This window comes from Pan troglodytes, chromosome 9 (genome assembly GCF_028858775.2).
Source record: "Pan troglodytes isolate AG18354 chromosome 9, NHGRI_mPanTro3-v2.0_pri, whole genome shotgun sequence".
In the NCBI taxonomy this organism is placed as follows: Eukaryota; Metazoa; Chordata; class Mammalia; order Primates; family Hominidae; genus Pan; species Pan troglodytes.
The window spans coordinates 130696213-130712845 of record NC_072407.2 but is presented as its reverse complement, the minus strand read 5'-3'; the positions used below and the strand labels follow the sequence as shown (position 1 = coordinate 130712845).

Below are 16633 nucleotides of genomic sequence, written 5' to 3'. Positions count from 1 at the left end.
CTATCCCCATCATGAAGCAAAGCACGACTGTATGTTTATTAAGCAAAGGAGACTTTAAAATTAGACCTGCCTCTTATCACTGACTAGCTTTGTGCCCTCCACTGATTTCCCTCATCTCTTTGAGCCAGCAGTTTCTCATCTGTAAAATGGGCTAACACCACTCAATGGCATTATGAAGATTAAATCAAATAATGCATGCAATGTGCTCAGAATGGACCTTGGCTCATAAGTGTTCCATAAATGCTAGCTATGATCGTTACTATTTTTACATCCTTTCTCCCACAGATGTCACAATTACATACAATAGTTCTCTTTATACATGCGTTTACTGAACATTCGTCTTGTCCTCTGATTAAAGTTATGAATGGGTTCTGCCGCAATAAGAAATAATCCGGCACGACTGGAAGGAAGTGAAGAAATGGAACCAAACGTTCGGAGGGAATACAAAAAAATCCCAGAAGTAGGACCAAGAATGCTTGCCTCTCTGTCCCTGACGTTCTCTCCCTCAGGCTGAAACCTCACTGCTGGAGCAAATAAAGAAAAATGATGGTCTCTGAGGAGCAAACTGCCTGAGTCATTAGTGCAGATGTAGCCAAAAGCACGAACCTTAGATAAACCACATTTATTAAGTTTCCCCGTTGGTGAAAGTTCTTCTTTGGGCACACATGAATTCCACAGGAAACTCCCAGAAAGCTGAGAGAAAGGGTCATTTGACCTCTCCAAAGCTTGCATGAAATGCATATTTCATGGCAACCTAGGAAAAGGATTTTGCCCTAAAGACCGTTCTTGGTTCAAGTTTCACTCCTAGAAGGAGAGGCTGCCTTCCCCAAGGAGGGGCTGGTTGGGGGCATCTGGCCTCTCTCCCAAGGGACCTAGATTCCCTCCTCTTCTCCGATTTCTACTTCATTAGTTCCCTAGGCTTTGTTTTCTTAAGGAACTTGTTCTGATGCAGGCAGGTCCTCCTGGAGTCTGGCCTCCCTCTCTGTGGCTTTGGACTGCTTTCTCCTGCCTTGAGGCTCTTTCTGGCCTGACCCTGCCACAGGCCTGTGCTGCTGAGCTCCCCCACCTTCCCGATACCAGCACATCAGGGTAAACAGGCCATGATGAAGGTGGTGGTGGGGACGCAGTGCTCCCTGAACATGCATGGTGTGCCAGACGCTTTCCATCTATTCTCTCACTTAATCCTTGCATAAGCCATACAGAGCCAGCATTCCCTTATTCCTTTTTACAGATGAAAGGAGCAACACTCAGCGAAGTCATATCATTTTCCCAGGATCACACAGCCAGAGAGTGCAGGAGGCAGGAGCCCCATCCTGGTCTATTCACAAAACCTGTCCTCAATCTGGCAGATCCCACCGCCTCCAGGCTAAATCGTAGAAACAGGCAAAACTCACCTATGGGGCTGGGAGGCAGGGTGGTGGTTAGTTTTGTGGAGGAAGCGGTTGTGGGGTGGAGAGAGGGTACAGGGGGCTGAAATTCTACTCCTTGGCCGGGGAGGTGCTTATGGGAGTGGGTGGATTCACGTCACGATAATGTCTCAAGTAGCGCACTTCATGATTTTTGCACTTCTCTCTGTGTTGTACTTCAGTGCAAACTGAAGTATAAGATTTGCCTACTTGGTTATTTGTAAGTTTCTGTATGTGTGTTTGTATGTATATATTTGTATATGGGTGTGTATGCATATACATATATCTATTTATTGGGGGCATTTTTGCTCTAAAAAGCATAAAGTAGCTCCTGCTGAGAATAGAATGGCCTTCCCAAAGTGCAAGCATGGGGAAAAGATCATTTTCCATTCCATGTTTGAATCCACGTGCTGCTAGAGACAGTACCTGGATCTGAAAGGAGAGGGGAGTGAGCAGTGTGAGGCTTTGCAGGTGTGGGGTAGAACCCCAACAATCACGGTTTCTGCTGCTTCACATTCCCTCAACCTAACCTGCTTTTCATCGGGGACACCTGGGCCAGGCGGCGCAAGAGTCCCAGTGCCAAAGCCTTTGTCTCCTGCCTCGCTGTGACCATAGAATTCACCAGTGCCCCCTCACAGCCAGCCTATTGAATCCAGGTCTCTCTTTTCTCTGGGCTGCACTGCTGTATCAACAGCTCTGGCTGAGTGTGCAGGAGCGGGAGGGTGCAAGGCTCTGGGCTCTTTAAACAACAATCCTGGCTGACTACTGGGTCCAGGGAAACCTGGCCTTTTGTTCAGCTGGCATTCTGTTCTCCTTCACCAGTCAAACTCAGGCCTGGAAGTGATAAGATTGCACCAGCTTAATTGCCCAGACCCAAAACCTCTGCCCGACCATCTGAGGCTGCAGGTGGAAAGACCACAAAATGCAAAATGTGTTTTCCATTAAAGTTTAAATTAAAAATGGGAATGAAGATAGACACCCTTTCCGTGGTCTCCCGGTCGCGCAGTATATTTCATTCTTTTGAGCAGCCACTGTTTGAAGACGCAGTTTCTTAGTGTTTTTTTTCCAGGTCAGACCCAGATTGACAAAACCAACTTGTGTGTAAAATTTAAACAGGGCTCTTTTTCTTTCGGCCTCCCCGCCTCCCCCGGGGCCTCGGGGCTCCCAGACATGCGCAAACTCCCCCCAGCGGCCCTGAGCCTGAACTGCCAGCCCGGCGCCCTCCGTTTCTTCGAGGTCCTTCCCCTCCTTGGCCTGAGAAGGGACAAATCTCGTTCCCGCAGCAGCTGCTGCGAAGGCTCCTCTGCTACACGGGGTGTGTCTGGGAGAGATACTGGTGGGGCCGACAGTCAGGCCCAGAGAAGGACAAAGTTAGCGTGGTGATAGGTTTGGCTTAATCGGCCTCCTTCCAGGAGGCCACAGGAAAGTTTTTGGAAAGCATTTATCTCTTGGTACAAATGACAACAGAAAATGCTGTGGGGGAAGTGGCCGGGCTGTCCACGTGGAAGGCCGGGAGTGAGGCTGCCTTGCCTGTGTGGCGCAGGCTGGCTTGCTGTCTCCAGGGCCGGGGGAACGTCGGCAACGCGAGGCCAGGAATTGGGACTCCAGAGGCCCTCGTCTGAGATACCAGGTGCTCTCAATCCGCTGGATGCCTTTGAACCAATTTCTGAAGCTGTCTGGGCCTCAGTGGGTTCAGCTTCAAAATGGGTATTGTAGATAGTTGTCCACAAGGGGGCAACCGTTTTTCCTTTGAAGACAGAGCCTCGGTCTATCGCTCAGGCCAGAGTGCGGTGGTGCGATCTCAGCTCACTGCAGCCTCCCCCTCCCGCATTCAAGCGGCTCTCCTGCCTCAGCCTCCCAAGTAGCTGGGATTACAGGCGCCCACCACCACACCTGGCTCATTTTTGTATGTTTAGTAGAGACGGGGTTTCACCACGTTGGCCAGGCTGGTCTCCAACTTCTGGCCTCAGGTGATCCACCCGCCTTGGCCTCCCAAAGTGCTGGGATTGACAGGTGTAAACCCTGGAGTTTCCCAGGACTCATGGGAATTACCCCCAAGAACCGTGGCCACCCCGGCCGTCACAGTCCTCCTTGCATTTCCTGTGGTGGTGGGGAGGAGGGGTGGGTGCCTGTGTGGCGTGTGACACAGCTCCTCTGGCACAGCTGACACGCCCAGGTGTGAAGAACAAGCACCTCCCTAGCATGCCTGGCCATTAGACAGGGTCTGTAGGGGCACAGGGAACTGCTATTTCTTCTCTACCCTGGAAAATACATTTGCATTTAAAATGTAAAAGTCTAGCTCCCCTCCCAAACCACCAGAATAAATAGTCAAGCACCTTTTGTGAAAGTGTAAATTTGATGCCAAAGCTTCTTATCCTATGAAGTTTTCCTTTTTCTAGACTTTCTATAAAGCCCAGAAAGATTAGATCAGAGAAGTGCCACCAACTTGGACTCTACTGACTTCCAACCAGCCACAGTCTCAGGTCCCCGATTCTGCTCCATCAACTTTCCTTCACCCTGCAGTACTTCCTCCACCGGAGTGAAGGATCTCAGCTATTTTCCATCCATCTCTTGCTAAAGTGGAAATATCTGAGCCCCACCTTCCTCTCCAATGAAAGGACAAGATGATAAAGCACAAAGAATCAGCACCCTCTCCCCTTGCCTTGACTCATCTCCTCAAACTCTCCGCAAGCACTGGCCTTCATCCTAAGCACAAAACATCCACTGGAAGTCAGTCTGGAAAAACAATAAAGTGTTTGAAAGCTTTAAAAGCGTTTAAAGTGCTGGTTGTCACGGGGGAGTTCCCAGCAATCCAGAGCAGAAACAGAGCAGACACGATCGCCAGCCCATGGCCTCCTGCAGGCGCTTAGCAGCCAGCCACCACCTCACACTAGAGGGTCCCCAAGGCTGGAACCCCAAGGTAGACACCAATTAAAAAGCAGCATGAATCTAAAAGCCTTTTCCCTGACAGTGGATCATTTTAAGTCTAGGTTCCTCAAAAGGATATTTCAATACCATGTTGGGGCAAGTTTTTTTTTTTTAATTTAACACGATTATTTTAATTTTTTGCTTTCGCAGGCAGACATGGTTTTTCTGTCAGTGCACAGACCACTTTATAATGAGCTTTTCCACCCAACATTGTATCCTAAGCACTTCTCGTGGTGTTTCCCAATAATCATTTCAATGGCAGAACAACTACTTCCCATCTTGTGGATGTACTACTGTTAGTCACCATCCTCAACTCTGGATACCTGCCCTGCATTTTCAAATGTCTTCAGTATACAAGCTGGATTCCACCTCCTCTCCGCTCTGGAAATATGCTCCACTAATAAGTCCCTTTTGGGAAACCTAATATTTTTATTGATTTGGGGGCACTTTCTGTCTATAAATATTCTTAAAAAGAAAGAAGCAATTTGCTTTTTCTTGCCATGCTATACCCCCCAAAATGCCATCCTCTGCACCTCCACTTCAACCTTGTTATCTGCTCTTCTCCAATAGAAGGTCTCTCTACTGGTGACCAGTGACCACCTTCTCAGGCATTTGTCTCACTTCAGCATCTGTGTTCCCATTGTTCGGTGGCAGGAAGTACTAGGGGGCCTTGGGCTGTTTATGGACTGGTTAGGGCCCCGGGGTCATATGGCATGAATGGGCTTTCCCCACATGGAGAGAATGCCTTGAACATTCTCCCAACAAGGGCATCCGCAGAAGAGTCTCAAAGCACTGGGCCCTTTAACTAACAGTTCAGAGCATGCTGTCTATGCTACTGTTGTCCTCTCTACTCCTGGCAAATGAAGGAAAGGGCTTAGGGTTCCTGCAAACTCCTGCTGGAATCAGGTTGCTTTGCTGGTCTCTCCTTCTCATGCTAACCTCCACACACCCACCCTGGCCTGCCTAGATCACTGCAGGACTCTGTTCAAAGATCCTTATTTTTTAAAATTCCACAAACAGTTAAAAGCTGAAAATATGAATTAGAAAGTGCTAATTATCCAAAGCTCTGAAAAACTGGGTGGAAAATTGTCCCCTTTTTTGAAATTGTTTCTTGGGCTGACCTCATGCTGCAGCAAGACTCAGACATGAGGTAATTGCTCCGGAGCTAACAAATACTGCATCATCTACTTTCTTGCACTAGTTACCAGACGCCTCGGAAAGGTGACCAGAGAGCACAGAGGCACCAGTGGAAACTGCCAAAGCCAGTTTTTTGATTTTTCATTTCTCCAGCCAGCACGTGTTGCACCTGCCCCATGAGGAACACTGTCGCTGAAGGGACAGTGGATTCCAAAGATGGGGACTTAAAGGTCCACAGAACGATAGCGAGCAAACAGAGCTCACCAACCCAGAGCCAGCCAGTCCAGGGAAAGCAGGTCCCAGAGTTGCTGTCTAAGGATCTGAACTTGCGAAGGGGGCTTAAAATCATCAAGCCCCTGCCCAAAGCTAAACTCCTGCAAGACTCGCAGCTGCCTTGGCCATTCACAACAAATAGCATCTCAAGGCTACCCTGTCTTTGCACAGGGCTGCTAGAACGCTCTTACGTAGTGTGAGCCCAAACCTGTGTTCCTGTGATCCTAGCACCATCTTTTCAGGCCCCAGGACAATCCTTCCATACTTAGGGGTAGCACTGATATTGATATACCACCTGGCCTGGATTTCCAGCAGGGCACTCAGGCTGAGGTTACCAGCGGGACTAAAATAATTCCATTTTCTGCTCTGTGTATATTTCATATCAAATGAAATTCATATCAGACTGATGGGCGCTTGGTGCTAGAGTACCTCATACTAGATAAATCTCTTGGACAACTGCCTGCTTTCTTTCTTAAGCTCGCCCTTTCCAAAGCTCTTTTCCTTTTCTTGGCTGTACCAGAAGAAAGCCTCCAATGGATCCTAACACACCTGCACCTTTGGCTGCTCTTCCTTATCAAGGAAGTGTGCAGATAGCAGCCCTGTCAAATGGGGTTAGGGTGTGCCAGAGTATCCCAAGATTAAGAGGAAGCTAATATGTAAATTATTTTCAACACCTTAAATCCAAAAGCCTTGAATCTAGAGTTTCCTGGAGGAATTTTAAATAATCACTTAGGAAAACACCAGCCAGGGCACCACCCATCTCTATCTATTTTCAAATTGGAATAGTTTCTGGAAAGGCGGTCTCATGGGAAGAGTGTAACCAGCCTCTGCCAGACCCCTCCAGGTCACAGCTCTCTATTTTTCTCCATTTCTCGTCTTACTTCCTTTGACACTTCAGGATTGGGTCTGCCCCTCACAGGGTCTGTAGGAGCCCACGTGACCTTGGCAACACTACAGGCCCCACGATGCTGCTCCGGTGGCATCTGCCCAACATGAACGGGCAGCACTGACTTCCTCTCCCTGGGTTGGCTCCATGCTGAGCTTCCTCCCAGCCCTGGGTGCTTGGGCGGCACTTACTTTCCCTGAGGTAACTGAGGTGTGACAACAGCACTTCCGTGTTGTAGAGGGTGGTGGCACGGAGGAAGTCCTCCTTGTTCATTTTACACAGTTCCTTGCCATCCATGTTCTGGAAAAAGGATGTGTCGATCTCCATCAAGCTGTACTCCTTTATGGCCCACTCCAGCCATTGCCTCACATGCTCCTGTGTCCACAGTGTGGGGTCTGCAGAGGAGAAGACGTTGTTAGCAAGGACTGCAGGAAGGTAGAGGCTCCCTGAGAGCCTAGGCAGCCTCCCTCACCCCTTGTCCCTCTTTCTTTCCCTTCTCTTTCTCTCTGGGAGAGCTCCCTTCCAGATGGTTCCCCTAGAACACTCATCAGGCTCCATGGCATCTGGCGCTGCCTGAACCACTTAGCACTCCAGGGAGGTGCTTAGCTGCCTCGCTACGTATCCTGACAGAGCACTCTTTAAAGTTTTGGAGAGCAGTTGGAACCTTTGCCTGAGAAATGGTGGCATCAAAATGAAAATAAACACAATTTCACAGACCCCGGGACCAATGTCTCTGGAAACGGGAACCATCTGTATTTTAAGAATATTAATGATTTCATGAAAGAACACGGATCCCTCAGATGGCTGTAGAAAAGAAACAGAGAGACTTTTACTGCAATTCCATCTGTGCAGTTGAAAAACCCAGCAGTGTTAGTCTTGAACAGAAACCCAAACTAGATTTTCTCCTTTTGAGCACAGCTGTGTAGAAATTTCTACCAGGGCATCCCCAAAACATATTTTAGATATTTAAATACCCAAAGATGAGAGATGACGTTGGGGAGAACATTTTAGCTCTTGAGTGAACACAGGTAAGGTAACCACTGAGGCCATCTCTATGGTAGGACACTGATACCTCCTCCTCCTTCTCAGTGTGTGTGTGTGTGTGTGTGTGTGTGTGTGTGTGGTGGGGATGTTGCACTTTCAGCACAAGTGATGAGTTCCAGCAGGTTCCACAGTAGGCAGAACTCTTTTATCACTCATCACAGTCTGAAGCCCATCTCTTCACTTGGCAACCAATGGTTAGTGGGTCCAATAAACACCTTAAATATCCTTATCATAGAAGAAAATTACATGACGCCTGCCTTCAAGAAATACTCATTCCCATGAAACAGGTAGGCAAGCACACCACTACTAAGCAATGGACTGTGTGGCGGTGGTTCGAGGACTCATAAGTGGAAGGGAATAGTGAAAATTTGGAGAGTCAAGGAAGACTTCCTGGGGGAGGAGAGACTCGGCATTTTATTGTAAGTCGGCCATTAGCCTCCGGCTTCTAATGAGCCTGTTTGATTTAACATATTTATTAGGCAGGAATATCTGTGCTACCCCTCAACCAACTCACCCTCTCATTCTACAGCGTCTGTGAAGGCTCCTGGCAAAGCAGGGAACCAGGATTGAATGACTAGGAGTGGATGTGGGGAAAGAAGCAAGGCTCACGCTTCACAGCTGGGCAGCCAGAGGCCAGTTTCCCAGCACTTTTACACAAGCATCCGCCAACTGCCCTTGGACTCTCCATTCCACCTTGGTTTTTATGTGTGAGAATCTGGGTGGCAGGGCCCGAGTCTGCTTTGCAAAGTGCCCAGGCCCTGCCCATGCACGAGAGTGGCTGCTGTGTTGTGCTGAAGGTGGAGGAGCTGGCAAAGGGGAGGAGTTAGGAGAGTTTGGGTTCACAGGTCACAGCCTGCTGCTGAATGTCATTCCAACAACCTAAAGCCCTGTGAGCAGTGACGGCTCAGATGGTGGGTGCTATGTGCCACCTGCTCCGCGAGCCCTATTTTTACTTACCAAGGAAATCTTTTAATATCCCCATTTTACAGATGCAAAATGGAGTCTTAAAAGGTTAAGTCCTTTGCCCAAAGCCCCATCGCTGGTAAGTATCTGGGCTGGGGTTCCAATAGAGACCATTACAGGACTTCACTAAGCGGAAGAGGTGGGTTCCCCCAAAGCCCCTTTCCTCTTCTCACCATCCTGCTCTACCTCACCTGTGAGTTACACTGCTCTGAAGCCAGAAAGCGGAGCTCCTCTAAAGTGTCATTGTACAAGTATATCTTTCTCTCTCTCTCTCAGATACATTTCTTGCTCTTTTACTCTCCAGAAGCAATTAGGCATGGATCATTGGCAAATGGAAATAATTTTGCACCTTTTCAGAATTCTAGAGAAACATATCCTCGGGAGAGTTGGATTATGTAGCATATTATTTCATTCTTCACTTCTCCCAGTTCCTCACTTTTAGTATCCAAGGCCTCAAATTCAATTTTACACCATATATTTTATTTATTTTATTATTTCCTCCCTTGCTTTGGGCTCTGCAACAATATTATTACTCTCCCTCTACAGCACAATGAATTATAAATCTTCAACTCTGGATCATGCTAAACTCTTCCAAATGCATTTCCTGGATGATTTAGTCCTAGTTTCTTCCCATCTGAACATGGAGCTAGTGATTAACTAGGGCCCACATTTATACTTGTCTTTAAATCCCATCATAAATTCAATCGGTTATTCCACTAATATTTTATTGCCTTGATTTGTGGACTTGCCCAAATGAGACTTCCCCTCATATCCACAGCCTGGCCTGGAGGAAGCCAAAATGTGTGAGGACCTAAAAGATCTAGCCGGAGCTAAAATAATGAAGTAAATCCATAGCCTGAAAATGCATTACACGAAGTGCTTTGAAAATCATTTGACATGAATTTGTTTTATTTTCACCACCAGCGCTATAGGTAACTTGGCTCAGCCAAGCCTGATGTTTTGCTATTCCTTTTGAAAGCATTTCAACACTGATCGAAGAAAGCTTGGAGGGTCGACATAGCAGTCCGGCCACTTCTGCCCATTTCCAAGATTCCTTCCCCAAAATGACGACCAAAATGAGATGGTGCCAAAGGTTGGTTCAAAGGCAATCTCAGATCCCCAAACCCTTCAGTCCCGCAAGCTTTCCCTCCCAGGCTGGGAGCTGTTTGACTGAAGCAGGGGAGTTTGAAACCATTTGAGTGAAGACCCAGTGAGGCTCAGCTTTGCTTTGGGCTGTACAAAGAGATTCCCACCTGTCAGTTCTAATACAGTTTCATTGTCTGCTTTCAGTGAGGAGGGAGACGATACACCTGGGCTAAACATTACTAGCTGGTCTCCTGTGACAGGTGTTTTAAGTAATGCCATGGAGATAAAGCAATTTACGTGGTGCCTGGCACCTAGAAAGCACTCAATAAATGGAAGTGATTCTTCCTCTTCCTTTGTTAGGTCAGATGCTTGTGGAAGAGCAAACTTAGAATTGCTTTAGGAGTCATTTCTAAGTCCTAAAGGGTACAGAGAAATTTCTACAAGCCCCACCCGTCTGCTGCCTCACTCTTGCTCACACCTTCTTGAATTTGGCCCAGAGCACAGGGAGGCAGCTGTAATCCAGGGATATGGTGAGATGCAGCTTCCCAGGGAAAACAAACACCACGGGCCAAGGCAGGAGGCAGCCCTTAACATTTCTGCCTTTAGACCTACAAGCAGATGCCTTCGGACTACCTCAAAGAGATGTCTAACCTTTTGACTTCAGAGGCAACTACATTTATGCTTTTACAAATGGAAGGAGTTTTGCCTCTCTGGTAAAGTTATTTTGGTAAGATCAGGTTTAATCCCTGCCCTGTAATCACTTTGCTTAAGATTTGGACATCCTTGCCCCTTCTACCTGGCACCAGTTCTACACGTGGCAGTTTGTAAACACCCTTCTTGTGCAGGCAGCTGAGCTTGCTGGTGCTAGCTGGGGTGGAGTGTCCAGCCAATGGACTGAAGGACTGAACAATGATTTTATTTTCTGGGACCAACAGCACCAACACCTAGGAAAAAGAGGCTATTTTTACCTAATGACATAACTTGTGGCACACATGTTAAGGCACTCCATTAGTTAAATATAGTTCTTTCTATTTTAAAACTGAAAGAGCTGGCTGTAATTTTGGAAAGGTGGAACCTGGTAGATGCCGGGAAGTACGAGCCTGGAGGGAAGGACTGGCCTCTGCAGCTGACCTCCTCCTCACAGGCAGGGATGCCCACATCCAGAGCTCACGGGATTCCTTTTGGGTGGAGGCGGCCTTGCCTCTGCTCTCTGAGCAGCCCGTCCTTGAGGACCAGGCCATTGATGTAGAGTCTGTGATGTGGTCTGTTTAAGGGTGGGGCTTCTAGCACCCACACATCAGGTGACATCTGGGATACTGCCTTAAAGGGCAGCTAGGAAGTCAGGTAAAATGTGCAGCTTTTTTTTTTTTTTTTTTTTGAGACAGAGTCTCATTCCATCACCCAGGCTGGAGTGCAGTGGTGTGATCTTGGCTCCCTGCAACCTCCGCCTTCCCGGTTAAAGCGAGTCTCCTGCTTCAGCCCCCTGAGTAGCTGGGAATATAAGCGTCCACTACCACACCTGGCTAATTTTTGTATTTTTTTTTTTTTTAGTAGAGATGAGGTTTCACCACGTTGGCTAGGCTGGTCTTGAACTCCTGACAAGTGATTCACTCGTCTTGGCCTCTCAAAGTGCTGGGATTACAGGCGCGAGCCACCACTCCCGGCTGGCATGCAGCTTTCTCCATTTTGCAATTCCACAGGGAATAGAGTGTCAGATAAAGGTTTAGATGCTCCCTGCCCCCCCAAGAGAGTGGGGAAGTGAATGGCACCCAGGCAGCCTGGTTCTCGAATTACCTGCGGGGACGATGACTCTCCTCTCGTTGGTGGTCATGTTGGGAGGAGGGGGGCCATTCTTCTCGTCCATATAGCTGTTGTAGTTCATGGGGTTGGACTCGCCTCCGCCCACCAGCTTGCTGCATTTGCTAACGCTGCAGTCCACCGGAGACTCCCTAAAGTGAGAAGAGACAAAGCCCAGAGGCGGTCAGCACTGACAGGGCAGCTCGCCCCAGCCTCTGAATCATGAGCCCAGGGCTCCGATGATGAGCATGGAGCCATTGCCCGGCCACACTTGGTGTCATGATGATGATGACGCCCTCTTTCTATCCTCCATGCTGCCACCAGAGTTTTCTTCAAATCCCAGCCCAATCCTATAATTACAGTACGTAAAAACTGCTGGCAGCGCCTCAGTGCCCTCAGACCAAGGTCTGAGCTTCTTTGTGTGGCATCGCAGCCCTCCCTGTCTGACTGCAGCTTACATTTTTAGCCTCACTGCCAGGCAACCTAGTCCATGCTCCCAGACACGCCTTCCCCACAGTCCCCCAGCACTTGGTGCCCGCCTTGGTTATAAGGACTTGTCACACTGTCTGATTCTCAGCTTGGCCTGCGCCCCCTGACTGCTGAGTTCTTGAGAGGATGGTCATCACTTTCTTTGTTTAACCCTAGTATTCTTACAGGAGGTGAGCAGCAAATGCTTTCTCAATGAGTTATTTCCATTGCCCATATATAAGTTTAATGCATTTCTTATGCACTGTTGTATTCGAATTTCCCAATCAGCCCCCAGGATAGGCACAGCAAGGGTTACTACCTCCTTTTCATGGTTAATGAAATCGAGATAGGGGCTGCCTGGCTCAGTCACACAGCTAGTCAAGGTGGAAACAGGACTCAGGTCTTCTGTGTTAAGCTTCACTATCAAGCACACATACAAAAGAGCTGGTTGCTACTTGGAGAAGGAATGGAGTCCAGGAACTTCCACCTGATGGAGAGGTGGTGGCCCTGTGGCATTTTGCATCCCTGGCCCCAAGCTCACTGTGGAAGCAGTATGGACATTCACAAGAGAGAAAGCAGATCATCCAACTTAGCCTAGAACTACAGAACTTGATTAGCACCTGGTATTTTGCAGCACTGGTGATGGGCAGCTGTCTGGAGGGGTGAAGTCCCACCCATGGCCACCTGGCGCCCTGAAGCAGGCTGGCAAACACACTCTGCATGCCCTCCAGCCCAGCATCACGCACCTCCAGCATACTTGGGGGAGGTGCCACCCTGTCACACCCAGTGCCCGCTGCTCAGCCACTCCAGCAGCAGCAGGACCAAAGGAGATGATGGGAAGGCCAAGGAGAAGCTGTAGCCGCCATTATACTGAGCAGGAAGCATCGGTTCTGGCAGCCTGGGAGACAGCCAGTTCTCTCAAGAGCTCCAAACCAGGCCTTCAGACCAAGGAGTTCAGATAAGGTTCAGATTACAGCCTTCCAACTCTAGGCCGCATAACCTCTCCGGACGTTCCAAAGGCCTGGCCACTGTCCTCCATCCCCTGCCAGGGGCAGGAATGGACCACAGCGAGGCCTTGAGGAGCAGGGCCGTACCAGATAGGGACCCACCCATCCCACAAGCAGGGACGGCAGTCACTAACCCAGGAGAAGGGAGATCAGCCCAGGGCTTCCTGAGACCCAGGCAGGGCGGGGAGGCCTGAGCACATTCAATAAAGAAAATTAAATGAATTTGTTTCTTAATCTGAAAGGAAAAAAATATTGAAGATCACTTATCATAGCTGGGAGATAAATGCTCCACTGAGATATTAGAAGTCAGACGGTAATTTTTTCCTGATGTCTTACAGAGGGAAACATGGGCTGAAAATGAAAATAAGATGTATAACTCACACATGTTAGAATTTAAGGTTTTACTATTCGCCTACTGTTTTTCCAGGCAGAGAACCAAAACCCAGCCGTCAGAGTCCCAGATTGCTGAAGGTTTAACGTCCCCATGGCAGGGGAGGGGAGGCAGTAGCACATCAGGGCTTTTCACTAGTGTTTGGCCCTTTGGCTTCTGCTGCGGAAGGACCTGGCCTGAGATGAAGCAGTCCCAGTCAGACCCTGGTGCCTGCGTCTGAGCTGAGCTCTGGCCCGAGTGCACTGGGTCCCCTCACCCGCCCTGGGGCTAACTGCAGGCACACACTCACACACATGCATGCACATGTGCACACACACTCCAACACAGAACACATGTGCACAATACTTCACCCACATGCATGCACATACTTCAACAGAGAACACATGTGCACACACATGCTTACTCCCATGCATGGACACACTTCAACACACATGCACAGACATGCACTGTACACATTCCAACATGGAACACGCATACTTCACCCACATGGAAGCACACATTTCAACACAGAGAACATGCACACACATGCACGTACACTTCATCTGCACACACATTCAATACATGCACACACATGCAAACACAGTGCACATGCATACACATTACACACACACGCGCATACACACACACTCACGCACATGGTCTGGCAGCCTTTCCCTGCATCCTTGTCAGTTGTGAAACAGTCCAAGTGCTGCAGAAGTTTGAAGGATTAAGTTGGCCTGCAACCAAGTGAGCAAGGTTTTCATTGGCAGGCGGCCTCTGTGGGAGAGGTGGGCTCCACACTGCACGCTCTTCCCTTGGAGGACCCCCAGAGCAAGAGGGCATAGGGTATGGGCAGGGGTCTCTCAGAAAGGAGAACTACAGCAGGGGGCAGGATGGTGGGACAGGAGGGCACACTCCCCGGGCTCCTCCCCTTTGTGGACGGTGGGGATACGATATTTGGAAAAATTCTTTTCCACATCAGCCGGGCCCCTGGGGATTTCTGAGTTAAAAACTGACCTCTTGCTGTGCAGAGAAGTCAGCACCTCAGGACTCACTGAAATGGAGTGAGCCTTTATGGTTATGGCCATGTACGGTAGGCACAGGTGGCAGGGCTGGTCCCAGGTGCCAGGGTTGGAGGAAAATAAATGTGAAAAGCTGATAGAAACATTTCCCCAAACCTGCCTAACACATGACCTTGTAAGGAGAGGAGCCACGGGCACCTAGACGAAGGGAAAGTGGACGCAGAGGAGGAGGGGGCTCTCTTGCTGGGGTGGCCGCGGCCACTCATTCCCTGGGCAGAACCTCCTCATTCACTGACCCATAGAAGTTCTCCCAGTTCCGCTTCCCTCCTCCTCTCTCCCTCCCCCGGCCCTGTGCACACACCTGCTCTCCAGCTGGACAGGTGATCGGTTTGGCCGCTCGCCCGCCAGGGTGTTTCTCCACTGGAAAATGGCCCTGTCCTCGGTCCCAGGCTTCTGCACTAGGACCTGCAGGCGGGTGTCCTTAGGGAGAAGGGCTGGCACCATCCTGGTTCCCCACACTTGCCCAGCTGGCCCTCCTCCCACTGCTCAGGGAGAGAAAGAAGGAAAGCCATACCTCGCCCGCTCGCCTGCCAGTCCTCCCTCCATTCTTGCAGCTCCCAAGCACCGTGCCTCCTCCAGCCAGCGCAAGCCCTGCGTGCGGCCATGGGGCTCCACGGCTGCCGCTCAGGGTGGGTACAGGTGAAGCCCAGCATAAAAGGCTGCTCTTTAATAAGGCAGCTGGCGCCTGTGAAGAGGGCTTGATGAAAACAAGAGGGAGGGGGAGTGCGGGACGAGGTTTTGCCATTCAGCTTGCCTGCACTGCTGCTAATTTGTATTAAGACCTGCACTTACAGCTAGCATGGGGCTGGGGCCCACTGGCAGCTGATAGCACTGGGACAGGTGACAAGAGAGCCTGGGGCTGCCACAATAGAGCAGGGAGGTGGCGGTGGCCCCAAGGGTGTAATAACTCAGCACATCTCCATCTCAGGGCAACAGAGGCCACAGCAAAGCTGCCGAGGGTAGGGTAGCCCTTGTCCTTCATTTCCACCATTGGACATAGCTCTTTACTCCTCGAGTTCTGTTTGTGTGTGTTCTGTGAACATTGCTACTGGTTTCCAAAAAAGCTTTGCAATCTGTTAGGCAATTTAAAACAAGGTGTAAGATCTTGGGTGTTTGGATGAAGGGAGATTTCAAAGACTTCTCCTGAAGATTACCTCTTTAGGCTGTACAAAGATCTTCTCTACCTTCCTAGTCAACTCAGAGCAACTGAACTTGGGTATATCATCAGACCCGCACATCTGAGCCCAGGCTCACTGTCAAAGGATACCTGATGTTCACATGGCCAAAGTGAGGCCTCGAGGGCTGCCTAAGTCACATGGCTGCATTAGGACCCGCGGCGTGTAACTCCTGCGTAGTATGCACCCTGTGCAAAAATTAAACAATCTGTATTGCCTTTAGGAAGTCTGTAGGACATAGATGTGACTTTTTTGTTTTTGAAAAGGAGATGCAATAACTTAAAAGCAAATTCCAAGAAAAGAAAAAGCATCACTCATGATAAAGCCACCGCCCTAATCCACTAGCTGTTTTCATCCCCATACACAGTAGATGCTGCTAACTTTTCCAGGATCCTGTGTATGCCTCCCCACCCAGGTTACGTGTGACATGTCTCATACTGCAAGGTTGAGAACACAAGAGTTTAGAAAGGGGCCTCGCAGCCAGAGAGGCACAAATTCCAGGGAACAGGAGCTGATCCTTCTCTGCGTGGAATGTGAGTCTCTAGTGTCCAGGGCATCCAGACCCTGGGGGCCAGGCCAGGGAATTTCAAGGAAGGTTAGCTCTGAACTCCAGTCCTGAATGCCAGGCTCACAAGGCAAGTCTTGCATTTCCCTCTATAAACTGATATTCTTTTCTTCATGGGATGTTTTCCCCTATCCCTGTGGTTGAGACAGGATGCAGCTGAGAGTTATTTGCAGACCACAGTTTGGATCAAGTTGCTGAAGTCTACATGCGACACAGAACCTATGGGCCATGCTGTTTCAAGGCAACCCAGCCTAACAGAGTCAACCACAACAGGAAGATATGAAGAAAGAGAGCACAAAACTCCCTCAACATGGGCAAGCCACTCTGTCTCTGAGATCCTCAGACCTCAGTCTCTGCACTTGACCCTTTGCCCCTGGGCCAGAGGGTTTGCTACTGGGGTGAAAAGCAAGTGGGCATGGTAGCTTCAGGTGCACCACACACCTCCT

General features: G+C 49.3%; 1 protein-coding gene across 5 annotated transcripts in view; it reads right to left on the bottom strand.

Moving 5' to 3' along the window:
- FLI1 (Fli-1 proto-oncogene, ETS transcription factor) overlaps positions 1-16633 on the bottom strand; it is a 119695-nt gene that overhangs the window by 32567 nt on the left and 70495 nt on the right. For 4 of the 5 annotated variants that reach the window (XM_016922259.3, XM_016922257.4, XM_016922258.3 and 1 more), the window contains exons 3-4: positions 11518-11672; positions 6822-7025 (exon numbers count right to left, since the gene is read on the bottom strand). In XM_016922259.3, the coding sequence (XP_016777748.1) occupies positions 6822-7025; positions 11518-11672 (359 nt within the window). Of the gene's footprint in view, positions 1-6821; positions 7026-11517; positions 13347-14021; positions 14103-14748; positions 14853-14961; positions 15811-16633 lie in introns of those variants that run through there. The other variant, XM_063784606.1, reaches the window with a different exon arrangement.